Below are 22,498 nucleotides of genomic sequence, written 5' to 3'. Positions count from 1 at the left end.
CCCATCGGAATAATGGTTTTAGACCCAAAATATGTTTGGACGAAATCCGTTTCATACAATCTGTGGTCGATTTAGCCCTGTGCTTCCGTCTGTTTTGTTGGCTGAATCATTATTCAGTCGGTCCAAAATTTGGGCCTCGAAATATTTTCTCCTTCGGGGGAAATACCCCACAAAAGTTTAAACAAACTAAAATAGCGGGTACGATAACTCTCGAAGGTCCACTCCTTAGAGTACCTCAAACACAAATATTCAACATTTATCGAGTTTCGTTTTGATTTTTTTCATATTCAGTGTGTCGCTGCCCCTATTACGAGGAAAAATTTTTGGGGGGCAAGTCCATACTTCCAGAAAAAACTCGTAGGCACCAAAATAAATTATGACTGATAATTTACGAAACTTTGCACAACGTTACATTTCTTCCAAACGTACACCAAGTTCCAAGAGAATCTATATCAGGCAACAACTTACAAATTCTCAAAATTTATTGGCAAAACTTAAGCAATTATTCGGAACATCCACAATCGTTAAGATAAATAAGTACGCGAAAAGTTTCGATATTTATGTCGACAAGTTCATACGTCCAAAATAGGTCACAAAATTCTGAAAACCCCCTAAACATAATTTTTTGGGGAAAAGGATTTTGGTTGCATAGCCGATTTCCGATCTTTTCATTGATGAAAGTTTCTATTCACAGACTGAGGGTATGTATATCTCAGTTGCCAAATACATTTTTACTTTTCACAATTCGATATGGTGCCTTATTTCATATGTTCATTTTTCACAGAGCTCCATGAAATCACGGGCATAAACCACAATTTGTTGCATTCTGCTAAATCACCTAATTACGGCTAGTTGGTGTAGATGCAATTTCTTGAGTTCAAAACTCCACACGATAATTGTATCTGCTACCAGATGTGCCATCGTTCCACCATAATATGGAGGATATAATTTTGTAATTCCGTCTGTAACACATCCAAATATTGGTCGGAGTAAAGTACATATTTTTTTTTATTTGCAAATCCGTATTCGGATATTAGCGATCATACATTGTTAATTATTACAGAGTTATTTGGTTATATGTTATAAAATTAAAAATTTCATTCTATAATAGCTAGTTCTCTGTTTCTGGCGGCGCTTAAAAGGCTTATTTCATCTTGGTGTCCTGTCCATTCCAGAATGTTTTTGATCCATGTTATTTCTCGTCTCCCTCTTGGTCGGCGTCCTTCTATTTTGGTTCTTATGATTGCTTGGAGGAGATTATATTTGCTATTTCTCATAAGGTGTCCCAAATAAGCAGTTTTTCTCGTTTTTATCAATCTGATCATTTGACTTTCGGTGTTCATTCGTCTCAGTACTTCATTATTTGAGATGTGATCTGTCCAGGATATCTTTAAGATCCGTCGGTATATCCAAACCTCAAACGAGTGCAGTCTTCTTTCGTCTGCTGCTTTTAGCGTCCATGTTTCTGCCGTCCGGACCAAATGTAGCATTTAACAAATCGTTTTTTAGTTTCCATGGTTATGTCATGGCTCGTTAGTATTCTTCTGTATTTAAAAAAGAATTTCTTGCCATTTCAATTCGGCATTTTATTTCCTTTGATAAGTCCCAGTGGTCATTAATTTGCACTCCGAGGTATTTGAATTTGGAGACTCTTTCTATTTGAGTTCCATTAATGCATAAGGGAATGTTGGATTCGATATTTCTTCTACTTATAATCATATACTTCGTCTTCATTATATTAATCTTTAAGGCATATGACGTACTAGAATGTTCTAGAGCATCTACTAGCTTTTGTAATCCTGCGAGGCTGCTTGCAAGTAATGTGGTGTCGTCGGCATAACGTATATTGTTTATGAATGTATTATTTATTCTAATTCCGATATTTTTCCCACATATTGACTCCTCAAAAATTTTTTGGGAATATACATTAAATAGAAGAGGGGATAGTATACAACCCTGTCTTACGCCTTTTGAAATAGGAACATCGTTGGTAAGTTCACCATCTATATGAATGTTGGCTCTCTGTTGCCAGTACAGGTTTCTAATGCATTTAAGGTCACTTTCATCTAATCCAATTGATATCAAAATTTCCATCAACTTGTCATGGTTGACCGTGTCAAATGCCTTCTCGTAGTCGATAAAGCATATGTAAACATCCTTTTGCACATCTCGGCAGTTTTGTATTAGTACATTCAAACTAAGTAGGGCCTCTCGAGTACCCATGCCTTCCCTGAAACCAAATTGAGTTTTTCCCATATGTGATTCGCATATTGGGTATATGCGCCTATGTATTATCTTTAAGAATATTTTTAATGCATGGCTCATAAGACTTATTAATCTATAGTCTCCGCACGTCTTCGCATTATTTTTCTTGGGAATCGTTATAAACGTAGATTTCAGCCAATCTTGAGGGTATTGTCCTGTTTCATAAATTTGGTTGTATAATTTCAACAATAGTTGTGTGTTTCTTTCATCTAGTAATTTAAATAATTCAGATGGGACTTCATCCGGCCCGGTAGCCTTATTGTTTTTCATTGAATTTATGGCCATATCTAGTTCACTTTTGGTAATGCGTCTTCCTCTAAAATTGGTTTCTCTATCTGTGTTATTAGTTTCTGTTCTTGTAGTGTCGGTAAAGAGATTTCTAATATAGTTTTCCCAGTGTTTTTTCTTTTCTGCAGTTTCGTATATGGCTGTATTATTCTCAGCAAAAATAAATGTAGATGATCTTTTTGAATAAATTTCAGATGCCTCTTTAAACTTTTTGTGGAGATTGAAATCGTCATGTAGGATTTGGAGTCTTTCAATTTCCTGGCACTGTTTATTGAGTTGCGCATTTTTTGCGGCCCGAGTTGCAATTTTTATTTCTTGATTTATTTCCCAATATCTTTCATAGTTAGAATTTTTGTGCTTGCTCCTTTCTATGCGAAGCGCGCGTATTTCATCCGTCATCCACGTGTCTTCTCTTTTAGATGTTGTGGTTCCAAGGATATTGCTGGTTATGGTATTCATGGAGTTTTTTACATTATTCCATAAATTCTCGATGTCTTCTCCATCAATATTGTGCAGTTCTACATTAAGGTGATTTTTCATGATTTGTTTAGTGGAGGGATCGTTTAATTTTTGAATGTTAACTCTTTTCTTTGCTTTTTTCTTTCGGATGGTAGTTAGCTTTATCTGTAATTTGCACAGCAGAAGGTTATGGTCCGAGGGTACATCAGCTCCTGGGTACGTAGAACATTTATTTATGCAGGAGGAATATCGCTTATTTATTAAAATGTAATCAATTTGGTTTCTAACAATGTTCCTGTTATTATCCTGTGGCGATTTCCAGGTGTAAAGTCGTCTTGGATGGAGGCGAAACATAGTATTCGCAACCTTAAAATTGTGTTCCTGACAGAATTGTATCAGTCGTTCTCCTCTTTCATTCCGTTGTCCTAAGCCAAATTTTCCTGTGATTCCGTTTGTTACTTCTTGCCCAACTTTAGCATTAAAATCGCCCTGGATTATGGTAGTGTCGTGGGGTTTTGTCATCTTTAATAACTTTTCAACGTCGCAATAAGACTGTTCCAATTCATCGTTACATATAGAGTACATATATTTTTGATCAGCATAAAATTCGATATAACTGTTCGTTCGTCCGTCTGTTAAAATCATGATCCAGCTCTTTGTCTCTATTACTCCTTGGGTTTTAGGTATTGAAAATGCGATATATCGGTTTACGTTTTGATATAACCCCCCAATAGAACAGTACCACCCGACTTTCGGTATTTTGGTATAGCAGGATACCACCTGATTTTCGGTACCTCCCATAGAACAGTACCTCCAAATTTTCTGTATTTTGAAGGTTGTGACCTCAATATTCCACCGAAACGTCTGAAACTTGGTATTTGGTTTTCGTTGAGGGTATAAAACTTTCCACCTGAAATTTGTCGGTATAGGTCCTCATCTTCATATAGCTCCCATAGAACGGTACCTCCCAATTTTCGGTATGTTTTTTGAAGATTGTGGCCTCAATACCCCACCGAAACGGCTGAAATTTGGTATTTTGTCTTCGTTGGGGGTATACAAGTTTCAAAATGAACTACTTCGGTATTGCTCCACGTCTTCATATAGTCCCCATAGAACGGTAACTCCCAATTTTCGATATGTATTTTGAAGATTGTGGCCTCAATATCCCACAGAAACGGCTAGAATTTGGTATTTAGTCTTCGTTGGGGGTATATAAGTTTCCAAAAGAAATATTTCGGTATTGCTCCACATTTTCATACAGCCCCCGTAGAACTGCCCCTCCAAATTTTCGATATTTTGAAGATTTTGTCTTCAATATCCCACCGAAATGGTTTAAATTTTGTATTTATCTTCGTTGATGGCATAAAACGTTCCACCAGAAATTTGTCGATATAGGCCCACGTATATATCACTCATATCGCATATATCACTCATAGAACGGTACCGTCCGATTTTCGGTGTTTTGAACGTTTTAGCCACATTATTCAAACGGAAGAAGAGAGCAAGGCTATAGTCGGGACGGGGCCGAATACGTGATACCCTACACCACTAGCCCCATATAAGGGTAGCCACCATTTATGGTTTTTTGAAGATTTTAGTCACATTTTTCTATCGAATTGGTGCTCACAAACAAACTTTCCATATATATATCCGGGTTTAAGTTTAGCCGGTATTGCTCTAACATGTTATATTAAATGTCTTTGGTTAGTATAGCTTCTACGAGTAAGGTTTAACTTTATCAATTCTAACTTCTATAAATAAATCAGTAACGACCTCAACATTTATTTCTTTTGACTCCCACATAGGCTATGAACCACCAGATGTTGATGTTGATCCTTTGCCCAACGATGATACCGATGAACATGACCACAACAATGGTAAAATTGGTGATGGCGCTGGCGTGCATTTCGTCCACGGCAGCGGTCAGAATAAAAATTCAAATGCATTTTCACAAATCGGTATCAATGTCACAAATGAAATGGGACAAGTTCGCATTTTAGATGGACGTGATGTGGAAAATAACAACGAAGATCAACAGGATGAGACGGAGCATCATGGTCTTTCAAAGGTAGGTTGAGAGAAGGAAATGAAAATATGAAATGTTCCGCCAATAACAAAGTTTTGTTTTTCTTTGACTTAGATTAAAAAGTATTTGGTATGGTTCAAAATAGCTATCCTGCTGGTGGTATGGGGTGTGTTTACCGCATTTCTAATGTCCACCAATGAGCATGTGGATGAGCTGAAACTAATAAGTGTACCGAAAAATGGTACTGAAAGAGGTAAGCGATAGAAAACCTTATCATATTGCTGTTGTTATAAATAATGATTTGGGCATCTTTTTTAAGTATTCCCCATTACAACCGCCGAACTTAGTCGAGTAGGTCTTAGCTTAACAGGAGCTTTTCGCCTGCAAGAATCCGAAACCGTACAAGATCCACATAAACGACCACCGCCACGACTAGAAATCTATATAGAGCGTACCTATTTTAATGAGTCGGGGGATAGGGCTTTCGATGAAATTGTTTCGAAAATCTGGACACTTGACCTGGTCTATCCGGAATTCTTGGACACAACACATGAAACACATAAAGTCCATCAGTTTGAATTGAAAGCACTTGACGGTGATTATGCCAATAATACAAATTTAACGGAGCTGTCATTGCACTTCGTATCGAATATCGATGCCGAACTGGCACTGCAGCTGAGCATTGACGAATCACCGATTTATAAAAAAGAGGGAGTTATCTATGCAGCAGTTGTTTTATGTGGCCTCTATGTAATGATCATTTGGGAAATTGTAAATCGCACCTTTGCTGCCATAATAGCATCTACTTTGTCGGTGGGTATATTGGCGGCCTTGAACTCACGCCCCTCCATGGTCACCATTATGGGCTGGATAGATGTGGAAACATTGCTGTTGCTGTTTGGTATGATGATTTTGGTGGCAATTCTTTCGGAGACTGGTGTTTTTGATTATTTGGCTGTGTATGCTTACAAGGTAGGAAGATCTTCCCCGGTCCTGATCTTGTTATTTTTTTAGATACACAAATTATTTTCCTTTAGATAACCAATGGTCATGTATGGCCTTTGATAAACTGCCTGTGCCTGTTTACCGCCGTATTATCATCATTCCTGGATAATGTGACAACGGTTCTGTTGATGACTCCTGTTACCATACGTCTTTGTGAGGTTATGTCCCTAAATCCTGTTCCTATACTAATGTGTATGGTTATCTATTCGAATATTGGTGGTGCGTTGACGCCTGTGGGTGATCCACCAAATGTCATCATTGCCTCCAATAGTTTTATATCGAAAAATGTAGGTCCATTGCTAAATTATAATGCCTGTGCGGTAACATGATTTTATGCTCCTCCGCCTATTTTAGGGTGTCAACTTTGCCATATTTACCCTACACATGCTGCCTGGTGTGGCTTTGGTAATGGTCCAATCCTATTTGCAATTGCGTTATAAATTCCGCAACATCAGTGATTTGCAATTCAAAGAATCACCCGAAGTAGAAGAACTCAGGCATGAAATACATGTATGGAAGCGGGCTGCTGCCAGTTTATCTTCTTACTCCAAAGATGAGGAATTGGTGCGCCAAACCCTAATGAAGAAGGTTAATCGCCTAAAGCGCTCCTTGAAAAAGAAAATGTCCGCAGCTGTGGAACCCGCCATTAACTATCAGCAAACCTTAGAGAATTTGCAAGCAAAGGTAAGTTTCAGATTCGCTCTTAATACAATTTTAAATTTCACCCCACCCTTTTTAACTCTCTTTTTCGTTTTTCCCTATTAGTATCCCATACGGAACAAACCTTTGCTCATCAAATGCACGTGTGCCTTGGTGTTTGTGATAAGTCTCTTCTTTTTACATTCGGTTCCTGAGTTGCAACGTCTCTCCTTGGGCTGGACTGCTTTGTTAGGTGCCATTTTCCTCATTATTTTAGCCGATATTGAGGATATGGAAGCGATATTGGCCCGCGTAGAATGGTCAACGCTGTTGTTCTTTGCCGCTCTCTTTATTTTGATGGAGGCCCTATCTGAATTGGGTCTCATCGAATGGATTGGTAATATGACAGAGAACATCATTCTGGGTGTTGGCGAGGAGTCGCGTTTAATGGTGGCTGTGTTAATTATTTTATGGGTAAGTACAGTTGATGGAATGTCATTTATAGTAAACTAATATTTTTTGTTCCTTGTCTAGGTTTCTGCCATAGCCTCAGCCTTTGTAGACAATATACCATTGACCACAATGATGGTCAAAATTACCATATCATTAGCTCAAAATAATACCTTAAATTTGCCACTACAACCTTTGGTGTGGGCTCTAGCGTTTGGAGCATGTCTGGGAGGTAAGTTGAAGTTGAATATTGTAAACATTTTGGGTGAATTAAAATCGACGGAATGTTAGCAAAAAATGTTATAGTAGAACCAGTTAAAAAATATTCCTAAATACCATATAGGTGTTGAAGATGTTTTAAGACATTGAAGGTACTTTGACATGATATTGGGTTAAATTGAAAGAAGTAGCGAAATATTTCGAGTTTAAAATAAATTTTTATTTTATTTCCGTACTTCAATTAGTTCAATTAGTTGGCTAGCGAACATACCACAAAGTGTCTAAAATTATTCATTGTATCGAGAAATTACAATTATACGATCGACGGTGAAGTATAAGAAATCCGAAAGCATTGTATCGAAAACGCCACTAACGTAAGAATTGTTCGCTGTTGTTGCTGTTGTAAAATCCACCATGCGTACTTACGAAAATAACCAAGCAGGTACTGCAACAAAACCATATAATTATGCAGACATACGAGAAGAACCCGCATCTCTTCATATAGATGATCCTCAGACGGCATGAAAAGGCTCTCAGACCATTCTGACAAGTATGAATATTTTTCACTGCGTTGCATTTGTAATGGCGGATTTTTCAACAAACCGACGTATCACGTTTAATGTGGCTAACAGTGTTTCATTATCTGAACCCTAAGTGCTGTCGACTAGCGACTTTAACGCATTGTTTCTTCTTCTCTTGTCGCAGATAGCTTTGACATGCAAGGATCCTGGGGTAGTTGGTTGTGGGACTTGATCTACACCTTTTTCAGATTTAATTCGAATCATCTTAGTTGTAATTCGTGAATTCCAATTGTAATTCGAAACATTTCAATTGTAATTCGAATTATTCCATTTGTAATTCAAATTATTCTACTTGTAATTCGAATTATTCCATTTGATATACGAGTTATTCCATTTGTAATTCGAATTATTTTATTTGTAATTCGAATTATTCAATTTGTAATTCGAATTATTCCATTTGATACACGAATTGTTTCATTTGTAATTCGAATTATTCTATTTGTAATTCGAATTATTTTATTTGTAGGGATGAGACAAAAATACTCTGGTTTGTCGTGGCAGCTGGCGCTCCTCAGCTGCTATAGATGCGGGATGTTCTCCGAGGACCGCAATCATACGATAGTTGTTTATGACATCTGCGACTGCATCCGTATGAATGCTATTCAAACCAGCTTGATGTGCTTGATGATCTAGGGGTTTTCTCTTATAACGCTGGACCTCTCTTTCTATCCACCATATAGTAATTAGAATTGCTCTCAATGTAACACCGGACAAGTACAGCAACGAAAGCATGTCATTGTGTTGCTGTACTAGAAGAATCTTCTCTGAAGACATGAGGAGGCACCCTGTTGCAGTCCTCAGGGTGTCATTCTTACAAGTTTGAATGTGACTCTTACAAGTTCGAATGTGACTCCTACAATTTTGGGGTAGTTTGTGGTCGGAATTCTGCTACCATCGACCATGACATTCAACTCTGTTCTGATCTCTATCGTCCATGTGGTGAACAGAGTAGCTGCAGATTTTGTGCCAGAAATATGCATATTCCTCGCATGGGAAAAAGTGGTAAGATCGGTTAAATAGGAATTCAGTCTATCACAGATGTCATAAGGGAAGGTACCTGACCCTGGATCGTGCAATCATGCGCATACGTTACGATCGCGATGCCGTCTGGAGGGGGCACAATACACGAGAGATAGAGGTTAAACAGTTCGAGGGATATCACCCCACCTTGTGGAACTCCATATTTGGACTTCTTGTTCCTGAATTCCACGTACAACTGACGTCCATACATATAATTATAATAATAAATTGACTATCCAACTTTTCAAGCTTGGCCGGAGGGTTGTCTGCTCAATGTCCTCAAACAGCGTGCCTGACTGTATCAATGGCTTTTGGCTACTATCACTGTTCTGTCACACGGCTTGCTCTGGTTGAGTCCCCGACTAATATGTGTGGAGATGACGTGCAGCTTTTTTTGTCGTGCTGTGCTGCTTACGGTACACATGCTGATAGCTATTTCTGATGGGGAAGAGTAAAGCCTCAAGAGTCTTTGCTACGGGCGACAAAAGCGAAATAGGTCTGTTTGTTTCACCTTTCAGCATTTCCATGGAGATTCCATTAGGGCCCAACTCTTTGGATGACATTATCCATTATAAATTGTTGTGGTTCATCCTCAGCGCATTTTATGTACGTAGAGTCTTTGGAAAATTTTCTGATGAGGATGTTGGGAATATTTTTGTTAAAAATGTTAAGCCTCATGCGGCTCATCAAATGGGTATTTTTGGTCCTTTTGTCGATAATCATTGGAAAATCCTTTAAAATTTGATCATATCAAATAGAAAAATTCTACAATATTGTTCTTCATAAAATTTTACTACAGGTCTCAGAATACTCTAAAATGAAAAACACGTTTTAGGGTTAAAGTCGGACTTCATCTGATTTTATTCGAAATTTCCAACAAAAAATAATTTCAGAGGGATGCCGTCAAAGACAAAAAATATTCTACGTGAAGTTTTGCTATAGGTCACAAAAGAAATGAAGTCTCCATTTACGTTATATATCATTAAAATATCTGTATCAATTTTGCCGAAAAAGACATGAAAATATTTCCCAATATTTTTGATGAAATCTTTTCCCTTCTTTTTTTGAGTTGATACATGAAAGTAATATAAAACTTGGTTCTAGGTGAAATGTGCCAAAAGCAGAAAAATTCTACATAAAATTTCACTATGAGTTTCAGTAAACCATTTATCTAGGTATAATATTTTCTTAAGAAAATTAGAGTACAAATTTATATATTTTTGGATGAAAATATTTGTTTTAATTATGGACTGTTAATTTGACATAATTCCATATTATGTCAAAATCTAACAAAATTCTTCACTTTTTAGGGATATTGTTAAAAGAAGAAATGTTGCAAATCAAATTTCAATATGAGTCTCTGAACAAAAGAAATCTGTAACCATAATATTTAACATTCTTAGAAGCACTTGGTTTTGATATATAGTTTAATGCCATATTTTACGATTTTTACCCATATTGTCGTTATCATTGAACACCAAAAATACTTCACAGATGAAGTCCGACTTTAACCCTAAAACGTGTTTTTCATTTTTAGAGATTCCTGGCCATTCGATAAGATTTCCTGATTTGGTGTATTCTGAGACCTATAGTAAAATTTTAATTTTAAAAATGCAAGGATTCCATGATATCTTAACTCGAATATTTCAAAAAAACTAGAAATGGGCGGAACTTTCCCCTCCTACTTTGGTTACTTCCCGATACACGTGTCTCATATGTTTAGCTCTATTTCATAATCTACTAGGGTTTTGCCATCATTTTGAAAAAAAAAACTAAATTTTGTTGCACAGTGTTATTTATATGGAACATATGTAGATCTCTAAAGTACTGCGGTAAACTCTGTGATGACTCCCAAGTATTTTGGGGAATTTGTTCGTAGGGATATTCCAAACACATAAATATAACTCAAAAAAATTAACCTAAAAAATTTTACGTTTAATAAAAAACAAGAAATCTTAACCGGTTCTTGTTCAGATAACAATTTACTTATGTAGGAATGATGTGCGCATCCCAAATATTTGGCATGCCTGTAGTGGAATTCTATAACTCATTTTTGAGTTACGGACAAAAATCGGGTAGATTAAAACGCAAAATTATGAATAAAAAGTATCAATAAAAGTTGGCAACACTATTGCTATAGGTAGGATTTAGCGACAACTTTATTTTGATTGTTAACTTACCGAAAATTTTCGTTAATTACGGAATTTTAAGTATTTTAATTTTACCGATATTTATCGGTAACTCGAAAAATAATAAGAATTCCACTACAGGTTCTTGTTATGCCAAACATGTTACAAATCAAATAATGTTTTTATTTTTGTTTGTCGACGCTGGATCTCGAACTCACTATCCTCGGTTCTATATTAATTTTGTTGTTGCTTGGTATAGACTATTTTCTACAGCAATGATCAAATATTTTTCCTTCATTTATAGGCAATGGTACTCTCATTGGTGCTTCAGCGAACGTTGTTTGTGCCGGTGTTGCTGAGCAACACGGTTACAAGTTTACATTCTTGCAGTTCTTCAAGTAAGTAATAATAAATAGCCCAATTTACAATTGTTTTTACTAACGTGCCTCATTCTTCTCTTCATTTTACAGAGTTGGTTTTCCGGTAATGATAGGTAGCATTATCATATCCACAGGATATCTGTTAGTAAGTCATGTACTTTTCGCATGGCATTGATGAATGGCCTAAGCGGAGAAGAGCGGCTTCTTCGAGAAATAACCATCACATCAACAACAACAAAAATATAACTGTAGTTGCAAATTTACCTCGTATAAATGTTAAACATTTTTTTAAAGAACAAAAATTATTTAAACAAAATTATCATAATTAAGTGCAAATCACCAACCCCCCACAACCCCCTTTAAATTATAAATAGCAAAAGAAATACACCACAAAGAGTTACTAACAACGAGCTTCGAATAGAGCTTTGATGGCTAATCGCACCTAATCATGGGTGGGAATGGTGGTAAAAGCAAAACAAGGACTAAGTAATTCATAATAAAGGGTTTCAGAAATGACAAAAAATTGTGAAAATTGTGATTGTCCAACTATCCCCCCTCCCAAAACCCAAAAAACATATGCCATGATAATGTGAAATATATTTAGTTTTAGTTTGAAAAGCTATTGTGAAAATATTCAATTTAATTTGAAAACAAAACGTAACCTAAACGAAATACAAGAATTTCATAAGTAGGGAATATTAAAAGAAAAACAAACAAACAAAAGAAATGAAAAGTGTTATCTGTACTATATTTTTTAAGTCAAAATATCAAGAATCAATCCTTGAGAACAAAATAATTACAAAATAGTAAAAGAATTGAAAATAGTGAATGTGAGAAAAATGAAACTATTTTTACACTTGTTGTTATTATAATTATTATTTTTTGTTTAGATAATATGTAAGTACCCCCACCCCCCCAAAAGTGTATAGCCTTTCTAGTACACCTCCAAATACCTTTGTTTTTTGTTTTGTTGTAACTTTAAGATAATTGTAAAAAATACAAATTAAACAAAAATTGTAATATCAAGTTTGTCAGTACTAAGAGGAAACTCAATATCCCTTTTTCTGTTTTCTTTATTGTTTGTCACCTGAATGTAAAAATTAATAAAAACAAAAGTAGACAAAAATATAAACTTCGTGATTATTGCGATATTTATTGATATGATTCTGATGTATTTTAATAAAGTACAAAAATATATATGTGTTGTGTACGTACATAAGTATATTTTGGAATACTTGAGTGGGTATTACAACTATTTGGAAAATCTATGTACATAAATAGTAAGAATCATTTCTAGAAAATATATGAGGAAAAGTCAAAATTTTTTAGTTTCCATGAAGCCAAGGTTTGCACTATTATAATACGCGAACTATTGTAGTTTACCAGTAACTATGACTATTGCTGAATTAATTTAGATGTTTTTGTACAAAGCTCGAAAATTTAAAAATTTAATTTACGTGGTAGTTACGACCGCGTAAAGGAAAAAAACATAGGTAAAAACACGTTGAAGCTAAACAGGTTTTTTACATTGCTATTCGATTTCTGATTAAACCATTCAAATGACGGACATCTGTCCAAAGTAAAAGTAGGAGAATACAAAATGAAGATTACACTTCTAATGTATCACTTTTCAAAATTTCCACTGCATCCACCTTTTATGGATGCTGACATTTTGAAGCCGAATTTTAGGTGTTTTTTGTATTTTTTATGTAACTGGGACGCGCATTCGGATATTTCGAAAAACCAACTATAGGATTAAAAAACTCGCGATTTCGCATAATCTGATATGTATGTATATTGAGTATATAGCCCACACAGCAGCAGAGTAATCTACTGCCAAAGGCCAAAATTTAGTGCGATATTTTTTCTAAAAAACCTATTTTTTGGGTACAGTATTTACAATATCGTTTTGAGTGTGCTGGTACCCCGCGATATTTTAGTTTTTCGACGATCCGGATCATATGAATCACAGATCGTAAAAATCCATCTATTAGAACGGCGGAAATGGCTACTGCAAAAATTGAAAAATTTGCGAAAAATGTTTTTCAAAATATCGCTGACTAATTCGCGTTTTATGCGGATCGTTTCCATTTCAATGAAGAAAGTGAATCATCATTCGCGTTTGTGCGAAAACATCGGTTTGAAAAATTTAGTGGCGTTGGAGCTGTATCCGATTTATCCAAAAAATACTGTGTGATGCTACATCCACGGTTCTTGATGGATTTTATTGAAATATGTTTAGATCGATGTATTTTTTCACGGTTGATAGTGAAATCGGATGCGCATAAAAAGTGTATGCACTTTGTGCAAATTATAAGCGGTATACAGTTTGTTGCACACTAAACTGCAGACGATGCTACATCTTAGCGGCCAAAGTAAATCCTAGCAAATGTGTACAAATTAAAAGAGAAGAATTCGCTGTGTTGGTAAACCGCATGCGCATCAAGTGGTTTTGAGGATTTCGCGATTTACACGCATTTCAAAATGAACATCACCCGATACAATTTTATTTCAAGATTATACCCCATTTAAAGGAACCCAACATTTATTTGAACGATACCCATATCTTCCGCTAGATGTTAGTGTGTATTCGAGAAGTGATTAGAATAAAAAATTTGATTTTTTGCGTGAAATTAAACTAAAATAGAAGAATAACTCTGACCTATTATTCCTAAATTTTTTTCAACTGACTCACAAAATAAATTTTAATAAATATTTTCTCAGTATTTTCTCTTACAAAAATTTTATAAATTTCCTCAATATATTTTTTTGTTTTTGCTATAATATGAAAACCACTAAACGGATTTATATAGTTTTGGTTTCATTTGAATCTTCGCGATGTATAGATTACGTACATATTTTTTATATATTTTTCAGATGCATAAACAGGTTGAATTTTATTAAAACAAGTTGCAAAGTACCACTTTTTTAAACTCTTTCTCAATTTCCGCGAAAACTTAAAACTTTTTCACTAATGTTATGGGGCCTCAGTAAACATATATTACGTAGGGAGCCCATAATTAAGAGAGTTTCTCAATATAATGATTAGAGCCTTTTAAAGATTTTTTCTTTTTATCAGAATTGAAGCCGCCATAACTTTTGCGCGCAACAACCAAAATTAGTATCTCGAACAGATTTAAGCTATGCGGCGCCAGTTTGGTCCCCGAATTTGTGTGACACGCAGTGGGATAAAATTCAAATTTGTCAGAACGCCGCCCTGAGAACAGCAACTGGGTGCCTCCTCAAATCTACAGTGGGCCATCTACATGAAGAGGCAAAGATTCTTCCAGTATGGCAACATAATGAGATGCTATCGTTGCAGTACTTGCTCGGGTGTTACCGTGAGAGCCATCCCAATCACCACCTGCTGGCCACCGATACACCCAGACATATCAGGAAGGATATTCATGCTCTAGAGACGGAGGTACAGCAATATAGGAGAGAACTTCCAGATCAACAGGCATATCAGGCAGGTTTGAACAGCATTCACACGGACACAGCTTTATTTTCCTACCAAGCTGGCTGAAATTTGGTACGTAGTCTTCATTAGGGGTATACAACTTTTCCCCAGAATTTTGTCGGTATCGGTCCACGCCTTCATATAGCCCCCATAGAACGGTACTTCCCGATTTTCGGTATTTTGAAGGTTTTAGCTTCATTAGCACACCGAAATGGCTGAAATTTGGTACTTAGGCTACGTTAGTGGTATAAAACTTTCCCCCAGAACTTTGTCGGTATCGGTCTATGCCTTCATATAGCCCCTATAGAACGGTACCTCCCGATTTTCGGTATTTTGAACGTTGTGGCCTCAACACCGAAATGGCTGAAATTTTGTATTTAGACTTCGTTGGGGGTACTCAAACTTCCCCTTTAAATTTGTCGGTATAGGTGCACGTTGGGGGTACTCAAACTTCACCTTTCCCATGGAAAGGTACATCCCGATTTTCCGTATTTTGAAGGTTGTGGCTTCAATATTCCACAAAAATGGCTGAAAATTGGTATTTAGTCTTCAATGTGATATAAAACTGTTCGCCAGAAATTTGTCTGTACAGGTCCACGCTTTCATATTGCCCCATTTAAGAATAAAATTCGTCGGTATAGGTCCACGTTTCGATATAGCCCCCTTAGAAAGGTACCTCCCGATTTCGTAATACTGAAGATTGTGACGTCAATATCCCACCGAAATGGCTAAAATAAGTTATTTAGTCTTCCAAGAGATATAAAATATTCCAGAGGAGTATTATCAGTATAGGTCCGCGTCTTCCTATATCCCCATAGAAGCGTACTTCTTGATTTTCGCGCATTGTTTAAATTTTAGCCACATTCTCTTACCGAAATATAGGAAATTTGGTATTTAGTCTTCTTTGAGTCTAACAACTTTCCATCAGAAATTTGTCGGTATAGATCGACGTTTTGAAATAGCCCCCATAGAACGGTGCTTCACATTATTTTACCGAAATTGCTGCAATTTAGTATTAAGTCTTCTTCATACACGAAAGGAAACTAATTATTCCATTTTACTTCAATTGTGGTGGAGGGTATAACAAGTTCAGCCCTTAACGCCGTTCTTACTTTTTTTTCCTCCATTCTTCGAGTTGGTGAAACTTGGTTCTAGGTAAAGTGTGTTAAAAGAAGAATTTCATTTCATTATTATATTTATTATACAAAAAGTAAAAAGGTATCAGTCGGCTTTGCCGACAGAGATATACAGTATCGGACAAAACATTTGCAACAGACACATACAATTTAGTTTTTGCGCTATAATATTTGCAAAAATCAACTTTTTGTTCCATTTTTCAGCATTAAGGCGTTCTTTATACTTCAAAGGAAACACCCACAATTAGTTTTTATACCTTATAACAGGGTTCCACTTTTAATAGCGCACTTAAAAGAAATATTCCATATTTCGTCAAGACAAAACATTTGCAACTCACTCCGCTGCTATATAAATAAGGCTCAAATTATGATTTTTGGATTATTTTTGGGTCACATCCAGATTTTTATTAGTTAAGGGTCTCTTTAAGATTGAATACACCAATTTATAAAGTTAGAAAAGTTACATAATGAATAGGAACATAATATTTTAATTTAATTTTTATTTGGCACTTGTCACGTTTGGATAAGGCCTAGGAAATCGTATAAAGGGGGAATATAATCTAGTATTATCCTTCAAAATACCTTATAGTTGAATACGAAGTCCACTCAAAATAAATAAAATGCATTTTTTCACGTTTTTGTGTGATTTAGTCTGCTGAAGTCCATATAACGAGGGCCTGATGTGAATAGCGGCCCCATACCGGACCCATTTATGAAGGTTCCTTAAAACGACAGAAGTGACAAATGTTGTGTTTGTATCGGAATTAAAAATCTGGAAGTGACCCAAAATTAATGTAAAAAATCATAATTTGAGCCTTATTTATATAGCAGCGGAGTGAGTTGCAATTGTTTTGTCTTGCTGAAATATGGGATATTTCTTTTAAGTGCGCTATTAAAAGTGGTACGGTGTTCCAAAAACTAATTGTTGGTGTTTCCTTTTGAGTATGAAGAACACTTTAATGCTGAAAAATTGAACAAAAAGTAGATTTTTACAAATATTATAGCGCTTAAACTAAATTGTATGTGTCTGTTGCAAATGTTTTGTCCGATACTGTATCTTTAGCCTATGTGAATTAAAACACTTTTTGTTACAAAAAAAGAAAAACAAACGTATGAATTGAAGAGGGTTTCAGAATTTGGATGTATGAACTTGCTGACAAAAATTTGGATTTGGATGAAAGTTCAAAAGTGTTTCGGTGGAAATTCCTTTAGGTACCTCCACCGAAACATAGTCCATCGGTTTTTTTTTTAAGTCATTCCTCCCGACATTTCAGTTGGTCACCATATACTTTAGAGCTTTTGGACCATTATATCAGGAAACATGGCATTGTCCACGAAAAACGTAATATCACTGTAAACAGGGCCACTAGGAGTACCTTCGGTAAAAATTTCCAAAGGATCCTCGGATAGAACCCTCAACGCACTTAAAAACAATTGAAAATTTTTGTGGGTGGTACCCTAAAGAGTAGACCGATAGGGCCCATTTTTAAATATAAACTAAGTTTGGACCAAAATATTTCGAATTCGAAGTGTGGACCAAATCAGTTTCTCCGTTTAGATATATCGCGCGTACTATTTACCAGCCACTACACATGCTGGCCTTAGGAGTTTTTACAGCTTTCGGGTCATTTTCTCACGAGTATGGACTTTCCCCTCAAAAACCTCAAAAAATCGGTAAAACTAAAATGCTTATAAATTCGGTAATTAACGATATTTTTGGTAAGTTAGCGACCAAAAGAAAGTAGTCGTAAAATTCTACCGATAGCAACAGTGTTGTCAACTTTTATTTGAACTTTTATTCATAATTTAGGTTTTAATTTTCGCAATAATCGCACTACTGATTCCGTATTCGCATGAAAAACATGTACTTTTTTGTGTGAAGCCTGTCACATAACTCCGAACGTTTTGTCGAGGAAAATTCGAAAAGAATATTTCAGTTTCTACACTAATTCGTTTAGAATTCGAAAGAAATTTTGTGAAAAATTCTGAGGGAAATTTTAATTTTCGTAACAATCTCGGACAACACTCTCAAGAAATATTCGAAAACTTGTAGAAAGTATTTCGTGTAAATTTCGGAACAAATTCTAAAAAAAATCAATATGTTCAATCCAAAAATCGGAAACTATTTTGATCTTTGATAATATATTCTGAATATTTTCGTCCAAAATTCTTAATGTTTATTCGGAAATGATTCGAATTGTTGATTATTAATTATTATATTAATTAAATCGGAAATTTATTTAAAATGTTTGTTTAACTTTGTATTATTACAATCTGGATTAAATAGCATTCGGCTCCACTGGATTGGACATTTAGAAAATTATAAAGCACAGCCCTTCCTTACAAATTTTCCATATGTTATTATTAGATTTATCTAAAGCGAGGTACACACGATCAGTTTTGACTGTCGATTTTTCGGATATCGATAAATGCCAAACTGTCCAGCAACCACAAAATATTTTGTGGTTGCCTGATGACTGACAAAAATGAACGGCCACACAGGCAAGCAACCGATTATTTGAGCAAAACTGACAGTCAAAACTGATCGTATGTAGCCCACTTAAAATAGAAATAACAATATTAAAAACAAAGTCTTAGAAAATATGTGTACAAACTTACACTCTCATTTATTGTAAAACATGTGCGAATTTCATCACAAAATAACTTAAAAGAAATCTTGCTGAAAATCTATTCACTTTCTAAGGGAAATTTTGAGAAATCCATACATTATCTGACAAAATTTTGGAAAACTTCGTAAAAGATTCTAAAATCAGAGCCCTCGACAAAAATAATTTAGTGGGTACTCTAAGTTGAGACCAATAAAATACAATCAAAACGAAAACATGTGTGAATGTATGAGTGAAAAAAGGAACAATCAAATAATGTTTATAGTTTGTTTTTGTTCACAGTGTGCGTAAGGGAGAAAAGTGGGATCGCAGAGTATACTGCATTTGCAACAAAGCGCATCCCTGGACTAAAGGCTGAGAGTATAAACAAGAGAATTCATTTAACTATCTTCGACTAGTAGCATAGCAAAGCGTCAAAATTACCTTAATATCCCGATGAAGAGAATGTTTTAGTTGTATAGTTTTTGAATTTTTCAACATGTAACTAAAAAACATCGATAAATCATATTTTATTATTTTAACCTCGTTAATTCGTAATGTCGCTAAATCATAATTCTCGACAATTCGTAAAAATTGTCTGAACCCTTAAATTACGAATTATCGCGACTCTACTGTACCCAAAATTGGGAGTACCATTCTATGGGGGCTGTATTAAAAATTTCTGATGGAAAGTTTTATACCCCAATGAAGACTATATGCCGAATTTCATCTGTTTCTATTTTTTTAACACTTCTGATCATACCAAGAATTTTTGATTGATCGTTTTTGGCATCCAAGAGTCACTTTGTACTGAAAAGGCTATTCTTTATCATTGCGCTTCGAAATTAACGGTACAAAGAGTGCCGTTTCCAGCAAGTTGGGCAGCTGAGTGGCGTAGGCCCGTACATTCTATTGTGTTTACATCTTCTCGACATCCAGCTTCAATCGTGTGGTAGATCGCATTTTTGGAAATTGATTATCGTACCTCAAAATAATCGGACACCTATATGGGTGTATAGGTGTGTTATAATACACGGGAAAAGTGTCTTCAGTCTATGACATTTTTGCCAATCCGATTTTTGTTATGGCTTCCTGAAAATCGTCGTTGCCTTTTATAAAGGGTGATCCAACTATAGTTATTTTTCAATAGCCTTTTTTGACTGATCACGTGTGAGTCGCGTCATGGTATCATGTTATTTTTGTTTAGAATTGTTGGGCATTTTATCGTGCAATGGAATTGACATTTGAAAACCAGTGGGTTTGTTAAATCCGGTTATATATAAACGTACTATTATTAATGGGTATGTAAACACGGAAAGTAGCCGCATTTTGGTTAAGAGCAACATAAAGAGCTTCAAGAGGTGTCACTTCATCCAGAAAAAAACAACGGTTTCGTGTGGTTTTTTATTTCATCAAAAATGATGTCTGTGAGAACGTAACCTTTAATGGGGACCATAATAACCGACTATTTGATTCTTGAAAATAAAGCTCGTGATCTCGGCTAAATGTTGGTTTCAACAAGACGATGATTCTTCCCTCATAACATCAATCAATGGGTTTATTAAGAGAACGCTTCGATTACACAGAAAAAAAATAATTACTGCATTTCAGGAATAGTGTTCATAAAGTCTTGCCAAGGTTCAAATTTCTGCATTTAATGAACGCCTTTCACAAAGCAAAAAAAAAAATACTGTTTTTTTCAGAGAGATTGAAAAAAAAACAATTTTGGGGAGTTGTTGTTCTTGTTAGTGTTGACTAACAACCACCACACACCACCAACCAAACCAGAGACATATTTTGCTGCTTTTATTATTTAATTTTGGCGAGTTGTTGTTCTTGTTATTGTTGACTAACAAACACCGCACACCACCAACCAAACCAGAGACAAATGTTGCTGCTTTTATTATTTAATGCTTTTATTTTGTATTATTGTAATTTACCATTTCTTCTAATGGATTTTCACTGTAGTTGTTATCGCCTTGTGAACATAACAGAACAATACGAACCATATGTACATACATGTTGAGTCTGTCAGCACTAGGTTGAGATATTAGATGTTACCTTTATATTAAAGAAATTAAAAATTTGTAGTTGCGAACTATACAGCTAAACATTTTGTTTTTCGACACCAAACGCACTGTAGTTGTTTGGTTTGTCAGTTAACTAACAACAAAATTGTTGCGACCTACAGTGGTAGTTTAGGTATGTTGTTGTGGTGTGTATGTATTTGGTTTGGTTTGTTGATATAGACTCAATGTGATGGTGAGACGATGGTGGGGGTTGTGCTGTGGTTTGTTGATACATTGTCAATGGTGAGACGACGAGACTCTTCAAAAGAAAACGAGAACAAAGTTGAGAGCATTTACCAAACAAGAGAGGAAATATGAGAGCAAATATTGGAATATAGGGAAATATAGGAAAGTGATTTTGCATCTCATGAAAATCTTACATATTTAAAAAATAGTGGCTTTCGGATGGGAATAAGAAACTACACATGCATCTTATGTGAGTACCTGTACAGTATGAAAAAACTACATCACGAACGAAAATATGTAAAAATGCTTGAAATATTTTTTCTGTGTAGCAGACAATTTCAGGTTTTGGGACGGTCGATTGGCCACCAAAATTGTGTGATATCACACCGTTAGACTTTTTCCTGCGGGGATATGTAAAACCTACAGTGTATGCGGACAACCCCTTCAATTTAGGCCTTGGGGCAAAAACTCACGCATGTCATTCGTCAGTTACCAGTCGAAATGTTCGAACGGATCAGCGAAAATGGGACTCTACGGACAGACCGTCTAAGACGTAGACGCGGCAAACATTCAATTCAATTGGAATTTTCTGTGTTTTGTTTTTTTTTTCTTCTTTAAGAAAGATGGGAACCTCTAGTTGGATCAAGATGTGAGAATCTGGCATTGTTTTTTTGCCGCTGAGAAATCAATCAGTCTCATTTCGTTGACGGATGTTACATCGAAAAGGCTGAACTTGCCGAACATGTGTCCAAAGATATTTTCCCTTTTATATTTAGCATTTAAATATCCTAAGACAATATTCAGCTCATGTCCAGGGCAGCGATTATATTTTATCTCTAGGTCCTCATAGAATATATCACTGGTCTCTTCATCTTTCTCTTCGGTCGGACGTGGACTCAGGTAAGACTGTTGTATAAGAACTTTGCTTTCGCCATCATAAAACTCAGCGATATATTTTACGACAATAACAATTATCGGGGATTTTAAGACCTTTGGAAATTAATTATAGCGTTTAAATCAGAATCACAACAAATAGCTGTGGCCGTATGAAGTTGCTGGCACTTTCGCGAATTTTGTCTTGCGAAAATATGAACTTCCCAAAACACACAACTACAACAACAAGCGGTACGACTCAGGACAGGGCATACGACTATTGTGAATGAAGGTTTAAAAAAGGTTTATCGTGCTCAGCGACCAATTTATTTGCCGGGCGCAGGGTTTTTAGAACTGTTGGGCCATTATGTATTTCAGGAACTGAGTTTCAGCTCCTAGCGAGACTTATTATAATAAAATTATTATTTACAAATTTCATTAATTTCTTCTTCCCCGTCGTGATTTTCAAGTCAACTTGTCGAAATTGAATTATTATAACAGCTTAAATTATTTCTAGTTAATTACATAATATATCCTTAGACATGTCATTAGATGTTAAAAATTAAAAAACAAAAACTCCAAACTATTTGTGTTAATTTAACAATTAAATCTTTTCCAATCTATAAAATGTATTTTGTAGATTTTATTCAAAATTATTTTGTTGTCTAGAATTTGACTCAATGCCCCTCATTGCTTTCTTATTTACT

At 35.5% G+C, this 22,498-nt stretch overlaps 1 protein-coding gene across 7 annotated transcripts in view; it reads left to right on the top strand.

Annotated features, from left to right (window-relative positions):
• hoe1 (OCA2 melanosomal transmembrane protein hoepel1) overlaps nt 1–12,658 on the top strand; it is a 280,461-nt gene extending 267,803 nt beyond the window's left edge. For all 7 annotated transcript variants that reach the window (XM_073969102.1, XM_073969103.1, XM_073969104.1 and 4 more), the window contains 9 exons: nt 4,818–5,080; nt 5,153–5,291; nt 5,358–6,010; nt 6,076–6,330; nt 6,398–6,727; nt 6,809–7,156; nt 7,217–7,364; nt 11,386–11,479; nt 11,552–12,658. In XM_073969102.1, coding sequence (XP_073825203.1) covers nt 4,818–5,080; nt 5,153–5,291; nt 5,358–6,010; nt 6,076–6,330; nt 6,398–6,727; nt 6,809–7,156; nt 7,217–7,364; nt 11,386–11,479; nt 11,552–11,636 — 2,315 coding nt within the window. In that variant the 3' untranslated portion in view covers nt 11,637–12,658. The remainder of the gene's footprint in view (nt 1–4,817; nt 5,081–5,152; nt 5,292–5,357; nt 6,011–6,075; nt 6,331–6,397; nt 6,728–6,808; nt 7,157–7,216; nt 7,365–11,385; nt 11,480–11,551) is intronic.
• The last annotated feature ends 9,840 nt before the right edge of the window (nt 12,659–22,498 follow it).

Source organism: Musca autumnalis, unplaced genomic scaffold (genome assembly GCF_047663935.1).
Source record: "Musca autumnalis isolate F117 unplaced genomic scaffold, ASM4766393v1 scaffold_2, whole genome shotgun sequence".
NCBI lineage: Eukaryota > Metazoa > Arthropoda > Insecta > Diptera > Muscidae > Musca > Musca autumnalis.
The sequence above is the reverse complement of the archived record's forward strand: the minus strand, read 5'-3'. Positions and strand labels throughout refer to the sequence as shown.